The 7,672-nt window shown below is 47.5% G+C and overlaps 1 protein-coding gene across 5 annotated transcripts; it reads right to left on the minus strand.

The window, feature by feature from the left end:
- Positions 1-5: 5 nt before the first annotated feature.
- Positions 6-7,431, minus strand: Bud31 (BUD31 homolog). 5 transcript variants are annotated; one of them, XM_042686817.1, is made up of 6 exons: positions 7,347-7,431; positions 6,111-6,220; positions 5,223-5,345; positions 1,978-2,100; positions 1,188-1,354; positions 6-250 (listed from the first exon to the last, which is right to left on the minus strand). In XM_042686817.1, the coding sequence occupies exons 3-6, from the start codon at positions 5,314-5,316 to the stop codon at positions 200-202; spliced, it is 435 nt and encodes a 144-aa protein (XP_042542751.1). In that variant the 5' UTR covers positions 5,317-5,345; positions 6,111-6,220; positions 7,347-7,431; the 3' UTR covers positions 6-199. The 5 variants fall into 5 exon arrangements, with proteins under 5 accessions (XP_042542751.1, XP_042542753.1, XP_042542750.1 ...); XM_042686819.1 differs by lacking the exon at positions 7,347-7,431 and adding an exon at positions 7,229-7,319 and having other exon boundaries at positions 6,116-6,220; XM_042686816.1 differs by lacking the exon at positions 7,347-7,431 and adding an exon at positions 7,229-7,318.
- Positions 7,432-7,672: the final 241 nt, after the last annotated feature.

A 7,672-nucleotide genomic window follows, 5' to 3' on the forward strand; every position in this document is an offset into this window, starting at 1 on the left:
AGGACCAAGAGGTGGAAAGGTTTTATTTTTACAAATCACAGCTGGTGAATGCCAACGCTTTCACCTGTAGAGGCCACCCACAAATGGGGCCTGAGGAACTGCTCTGACAATAGCCAATCCTAGGAAGGAGTGGGCACAGTCAGCAGGAACCTGCGAGGTCCACAGTCCAGGATGGAGAAGGGGGTCTGGGCCAGGGGTCTCAGCCGGAGCAGCCACGGCAGCCACAGTGTGTGCACTCGATGATGCGGCCCTGCAACAGAAGACACTTGTGAGACTGCAACCCACTGCCATATCCCTGCACCCACGGAACTAGTAGGACATTCCCTATGGGAAACATGAGAGTTCTAGAGGGAATTTCATTCCCTGTGTGCATTTCATTTATGCGAATTCATTGCTGGATAAAAAAAAAAAATCTGTGTGCATAAGTCTTATTCTGAAGAACCTTGGGCCCTGTGCTGGTGGGGACACTGGACAGAGTAGGCCCACAGGTTACTGTGGCTCACTGGCCCAGCGCCCTGGTGGCCCTAGAGCAGTGGGATGGGTTCTACCTTTCCTGACTCTTGGAGGAATTAAGTGTAAGCACCTCCTCTGGTGAGATCCAGTTAAACCCAATCGTCCAGAGGCTCTCTGAGGGGAGGAGCTTCTGCCTGTTGCCTGCCCCCCACCCCCAATCCATGTTCCCAGCACACCTGTGTGCATGTGGCCTGAGCACAGCTTGGCTCCAGGATGAACATTTGCTGTGCACAGGCTTTGTGGAGGGGGCACCTGTGTGAAACTAGAGGTGAAAAGGCCACACTGGCCAGACCTCCAGCTGGGCCAACAGCTACCATGGGCCATACGCCAGTGACTCCTCTGCCTTTCAGCTGCATTTCAGAGGGGCTGGAGCCCTAAGCACAGCTACTGCTTATCAGTACCACTCCTGGGTGCATGGCCAAGCTAGAATATTAGTTCTTGCAAAAGGAATGTAGTAATGGTGACACTGAAGTGTCTCTCTGAGGACAGACGAGCAATCACTAGCAAAGGGGGCTCAACACTGACCTAGATACCCCACCTAGCACAGACTCCAAAGAGAGAGAAGCGCTCCCAGGAAGGATGGATAGCAGGGCCCCTGTGACAAACTGCATTCCAGACAAGTGCTGCTCAGTGCTCAGCAGGAATTAACATGTAACGGAATCATTAGACATTACCACTTCCAGCTTGCTTTTGGGAACCCGGCAAATGCAGTTTGTCCCAAAATTAGTGTCCCGGGTCTGAATGCAGCGCAGGCAACACAAATTCTCATAGCCCTGTTTTTTCCACTTTGCAATCAGGTTCTTGTCCGCATAGCCTTCTTTAATACAGTATTCATAGAGTTCTGCCAAAGAGATGAGCAGAGGGCATCAGATTGCAGCATGACAAACCCACTTCCACCCTCAATTAAAAAGAAAAGTTCCATTCCTTTTTTTTTTTGGTTGGTCATGGGGTTTGAACTTGGGACCTAGGTGCTATCCCTGAGCTTTTCTGCTCAAGGCCACAGTTCCACTTGAGATTTTACTTGAGAATTATCAATTGAAAATCACCGAGTCTTGCAGACATTTCTGCCCACGCTGGTCTTGAACTGAAACTTTCAGATCTCAGTCTCCTGGTTAGCTAGGATTACAGGCATGAGCCACCAGCACCCAGCAGTTTCCCCCATTTTTTTTTTCTTTTTCTTTTTGCCAATCCTGGGGCTTGAACTCAGGGCCTGGGCACTCTACCACTTGAGCCACAGCACCATTTCCAGCCTTTTCTGTTTATGTGGTACTCAGGAATCAAACCTAGGGGCTTCATGCATGCTAGGCAAGTACTCTACCACTAAGCCACATTCCCAGCCCCCAGAGTTTCCCAATTTTTAATGGTAAGACAAATCTCAGTGTTTGCTGGGGTAACAAGGACAAGACTCTACTTCATTTTGGAAGCTGTTCAAGTGTAACAGGCTGAGAAAGTTTAGCCACTCACCTCTGCTTATGGCTTTCCGCTTGTAAAAGAGGTCAAAGATATAGCGGGTTTTTTGGTGGTGGATTCTAAAGATGGGCCAGAGGGATTCCACTTTCCTCTTTCCTTCATGAGGCTCTGTTTCAGCTGTGAAGAGAAAAAGTATAAATGACCGTAGTGTGTTTAGCAGAGTAGATGCAGTCTGCACAGGGGGGTGGGTTTTGTTTAAGACAGAGGATTGTCTCAGATTGAGGACATAGCTCAGTGGTACAGCACTTGTCTACCATATATAAGGCACTGGGTTCTGGGTTTCTTCCCCAGCAATGCAAAAACAAAACACCAGCATCTTACTATATAGTGCACTCTAAGTAAGGATGGCTTCAAAGTCTGGATCCCCTGGCTTCAGTCCCCCAAGTGCTAGGATTACGGATGTAATCCCAGGAAACAATCTGGAAATTCCTCAACAAGTTAAATGTAGAGTCAGCCATTGACCCAGAAATTTCACTTCTAGGTACATACCAAAGAGAACTGAAAATGTGCCCACATACTTGTACGTGAATATTCACAGATGAAAGGGTAGAAAGAACCCAAATGGCCATGAGTAGAGGCATGGATAAACCAAGTGTGGCTTCCCCACACAATGGAATGTTATTCAGCCAGAAAAGGAATGAAGAAGTGATTGACACATGCTACAACACAAAACAAACAGAGTGTATACTAAGCACCTCTTAACTAGACACTTTAAACTTTACAGTATTTGATCTGCGTCTCAATAAAACAGTAAAATAGAGATCTTCAACAATTACATTGAAGTCTTATTACTAAAGAACAATGGGGGGGCTGGGAAGGTGGCTCAGTGGTAGAGCGCTTGCCTTGCATGCATGAGGCTCTGGGTTCGATTCTTCAGCACCACATAAGCAAAAAGAAAAAAGCCGGAAGTGGTGCTGTGGCTCAAGTGGTAGAGCGCTAGCTTTGAGCTGAAGAGCTGAGGGACAGCACCCAGGCCCAGAGTTCAGGCTCCACGACCGGACCCCCCCAAAAAAAAATAATAAAAAAATAATAAAGGACAATGAGGTCTGAAATCAGGGTGCTTATCAACTTCAGGAGAGCAAAGAAATGCTGAGAAGTTATGCTGTTAGAGCAAAATGGCCCAAGGAATATTCTTTACACAAATAAAGAATATCACATACAAGGCAAGATTCCCCAGGGTTAGATCCCTAGTACTGTAAAACACTGCTCCTTTGAAGAGTAAGTTATAATTTTATTTTAGTCTGTCATAGGGCTTGAACTCAGGACCTGAACTCTGTCCCTAAGCTCTTTTATTCAAGGCTATTGCCCTAACATTGTGAGCCACAGCATCACTTCCAGTTTTCTAGTGGTTAATCTGAGATGAATCTCACATATTTCCTGCCTAGTTTGGCTTCAAACACTGACCCTCAGATCTCAGCCTCCTGAGTAACCATGATTACAGCTGTGAGTCAACAGTACCCACCTGGAAGTTTTTTTTTTTTTTTTTTGTCGTCATGGGGCCAGAACTCTGGGCCTGGGCACTGTCCCTCAGCTCTTCAGTTCAAGGCTAGTACTCTACCACTTGAGCCACAGCACCACTTCTGGCTTTTTCTGCTGATGTGGTGCTGAGGAATTCAGGGCCTCGTGCATACAAGGCAAACGCTCTACCACTGAGCCACCTTCCCAGCCCCATAATTTTTTTTTGCCAGTCCTGGGGCTTGAACTCAAGGCCTGGGCACTGTCCCTGAGCTTCTTTTGATCAAAGCTAGTGCTCTGCCACTTGAGCCACAGTGCCTCTTCTGGCTTTTTCTGTGAATCAGACCCAGACAGGGCTTCATGCATGCTAGGCAAGCACTCTACCACTAAGCCACCTTCCCAGCCCTGGAAGTTATAATTTTAAAGGACTCTTTATTCCAGCACTCTCTTGTTTCCTTTATTATGACAAGAGCTGCTTGGAGAAAAAAAAAACCTCTCAACTCACATTAACCTTGATTACTGTAATTTCCTCACCCACAAGTTACCTTCTGTTGTGAAAACAAGAGATAAAGTAGCAGGCCATCTGACTTGTGATTACAGCTAATTACAGTAAGACTTCATAATTACAATGACTAGATTAGCAACAATAACCATTTAAAAATGGACAGAGAAGCACATATCTGTAATCTTAGCTACTCAAGAGGCTGAGATCTGGAGGGTAGCAGTTGGAAACCAGCCCTGGCAGAAAAGTCCTAGAGATTCCATCTCCTGTTAACCAGGAAAAATGCCAGGCTAGAGGTGTGACTTAAGTGGTAGAGCAACAGCCCAAAGCTGAGCTAGAGTGAGAGGCTCTGAATTCAATCCCTAGTACCAGTACACACACACAACTTTAAATAGCAATTCAAGTGCTTCCACCATGATTATAGGTCAACAGATCTTTGTGTTTCTGATAAAATTTCAGAGTCAGTATATACATAGGTTCACAAAGTGCAAGATCACACCCTATGTAGAAAGAAGTAACAGTACAGTCTAGAAGACTAGAGATGCCAAGACTAAGAAATAAAAGAAACAGTGTTAAAGATGCAAAACAGTATCAAAAAAAAAAAAAAAAAATGTTCCATAGAACGTGATTGTGAAAGAGCATTTCCAAGTAACAACACATAATACTAAATATATAAAAAACTGAAGTAGTACATAATTTATAGGTAGGCCATCTGACCTTCGTTCCCTAAAGCTTTAATATTCAAGTTGGTCAAAAAGCTTTTGGAAGTGGCGCTGTGACTCAAGTGGTAAAGCGCTCGCCTTGAGCTAAAGAGCTGAGGGACAGTGCCCAGGCCTAAAGTTCAAACCCCACGACCAAAAAAAAAAAAAAAAAGCTTTTGGAGACTGGCGCCGGTGGCTCACGCCTGTAATCCTAGCTACTCAGGAGGCTGAGATCTGAGGATTGTAGTTCAAAGCCAGCCTGTGCAGGAAAGACTGTGAGATTCCTATCTCCAATAAACCACCAGAAAATCAGAATTGGTGCTGTAGCTCAAGTGGTAGAATACTCGCCTTGAGCTGAAGACCTGAAGAGCTGAGGGACAGAGCTCAGGCCCAGAGTTCAAGCCCCACGAAGCTTTTGGAAGGCCTTTTCAATAATGTTATTTTACTGGCAGCATTTCCAGCACTGTGTGTACCGACAGGTCACTGTTAGTAGACTTGTCTCTTCACTATAATGAGTTTATGCCCCTCCCGGAGGCACCAGTCCTTCTCCAGCCCACCCACACAAGAACATCTCCACTCACCTTCTCTCATCTTCTGATCTAATTCATCCAATGTTGGCTCAATCAACTCCCAGCCATCTGGGGGGGCTTTCCGGCTTCTTTTTACTTTAGGCATTTCCCCCCAACAAGATAATTTTCAAGGATCTGGAGGGGGGAAAAAGCAGTGGATTAGTTTGTGAGCCTCAAGTTACCAAAAACCTTTACCAGTCACTATTTTTGGTACACCTTGACTTTAGGGTTGTAACCACAGGAAGTAGTTCAGCATTCCGGTCAACCTGGGTTTAAACTGAAGCTAGCCAACACAGGAAAAGTCCAAGACTTACTATTTCCCACTAGCCACCAAAAAACCTAAAGTGGAGGTGTGGCTCAAGTGGTAGAACACCAGCCTTAAGGGCTGGGAAGGTGGCTCAATGATAGAGTGCTTGCCTTGCATGCATGAGGCCCTGAGTTCGATTCCTAAGCACCACATAAACAAAAAAAGCTGGAAGTGGTGCTGTGGCTCAAGTGGTAGAGCGCTGGCCTTGAGCTGAAGAGCTCAGGGACAGTGCCCAGGCCCAGAGTTCAGGCCCATGACCAAAAAAAAACACTAGCCTTGAGTAAAAAAACTCAGGGACCCAGGCCCTGAATTGAAGCCTCAGAGAGAGAGAGAGAGAGAGAGAGAGAGAGAGAGAGAGAGAGAGAGAGAGACAGAGAGAGAGAGACAGAGAGAGAGAGACAGAGAGAGAGAGAGTGTGTGTCTCTATGCACACAGCATTTGCCACTAAGAGGTGAAATCTTAGTAAGATTGACAAACAAGATGACAAGCCTGGGGAGAAAGGACATCAATTATGATAGTGTAAAGAGGACTACAACTGAAAGAGCTATAAGGAATTAGAATTTAGAAAAAAAACCGCCACAAAATCATGGTACCTTACAATCTTTCCTGGTCTCTGCAGTAACAGGTTTGGAGTCTTTCCAGCTTTATCAATTATTCTGTGACTTTGGAGAGACTGCGTTCCCTCTTTGGTCCTCAGTCTCACCTGAAAATTGAGGTTTTACATTACCCAAGTGCCAAAGTCTCTTTTAGACCTAACATGAAATCTGGCCAGTCCAAACTTAAATATCAATGTACTTTTAAAACCACAAAGCATTTCCTAACTGGCAAAACAAACTCCTACCATTAAGCACAGCAAACTTATCTTCCTCAAATCCACTCAATCCCTCCCACTGTAAGGTGCTAAGGTGCCAGGTGTTTTACAAAGACCCTTCTCATAAGAACTCTCCCATTACCATTTTTAAAAAGGAAGAAGGAAGCTGGGTGCTGGTGGCTCATGCCTTGCAAACCTAACTACTCAGGAGGCTGAGATCTGAATACCAAGGTTCGAAGCCTGCCTGGACAGGAAAATCCCTAAGACTCTTATTCCCAATCAACCATTAAAAAAAAAAAAAAAAAGCCAGAAACAAAGCTGTGGTTCAAGTGGTGGAGTGCCAGACTTGAGGGAAGAAAAAAAAAAAATCTTAGGGACAGCACCCAGGTCCTGAGTTCAAGCTCTAAAATAGGCACACCCCAAAGAAAAGAAGAAAAGGAAAGAAAGAAAAAGTGGAGGAGGAAGAAGAGGAAAGCAGCAAAAGCAGCAAGGAACTCTACGGGGGGAGCACAGCTGGGATCTGCAAGAGTGGGGCTCAACAGGGACTCCTGACATCCCCAACCAATGGGTCTTTGCAGGAGCCCCTGCTCTGAAGCTAGAGATGGGTGGAATCTGGTCCTTGTCCCAGAGCGTCCCGGGACGACAGCCCCACTTTCCTCAGATCTCCGATCCCCTCGGGGAAGGAAAGGGATCGAGAGGGACGAGGGCGCTACCCAGAACTAGAGGGGTGCTGGGGAGAAGAGGCGAGAGGAAGACAGGGAGGGAGAACTCTGCAGCCATGCCCACGGGAGTCGGCATCGGGACAGAACGGAGGAAAACCAACGGAGTTTACACCGAAGGCGTCCGTCCCAGCACTGAACCGCGGCGGGCGAAGAAACGAGAAGAAGATCCCAAACCTACCCGCCGCCTCAGGGCATCCGAGCCTAGTGGGCCCCGCCGGCTCAGGCCGCACTCCAGGGCCCGCCCACCGCAGCTGGCGCCCCGGGCCGGCGACGGGAACGGAGGAAAACACACTCACCAGAAGCCCGGGCGCCCAAAGCCGTCGCTTTTCTTCTGACAGCTTCCGCTCCTTTTGGGCTCTCTTCAAGAAGCGGCCTTCGCGGGGGGGGGGGGGGTCCCGCCCCTCCTCTCGCGAGATTTGTCGCCTTAGCTGTCCGCAGCGCTGCCTTCTAGAATTCCGTGGTGGCCCTCCGCCCTCACTTCCGGCAGGGTTAGCCGTCAGGGCTACGCGTCTCCCCAGACGGGAACACTGAGCGGGGGAGGGGGGGGGTTGTTGCCTGGCAGCGCCCTGACCGGCCTGAATTCAGGCGACTGGCGGGGGCAGTCCCCGCCTCCGGTGAGGTC

Source organism: Dipodomys spectabilis, unplaced genomic scaffold (genome assembly GCF_019054845.1).
Source record: "Dipodomys spectabilis isolate Male_0828 unplaced genomic scaffold, ASM1905484v1 ptg000098l, whole genome shotgun sequence".
In the NCBI taxonomy this organism is placed as follows: Eukaryota; Metazoa; Chordata; class Mammalia; order Rodentia; family Heteromyidae; genus Dipodomys; species Dipodomys spectabilis.

Coding starts and splice junctions, on each gene's coding strand:
- Bud31 (XM_042686817.1), bottom strand. CDS start 5,316: ATGCCTAAAGTAAAAAGAAGCCGGAAAGCCCCCCCAGATGGCTGGGAG. Junction 2,101..5,222: donor AGATCAGAAGATGAGAGAAG/GTGAGTGGAGAT, acceptor TTCTCTTCACAG/CTGAAACAGAGCCTCATGAA. Junction 1,355..1,977: donor GCGGAAAGCCATAAGCAGAG/GTGAGTGGCTAA, acceptor TCTCTTTGGCAG/AACTCTATGAATACTGTATT.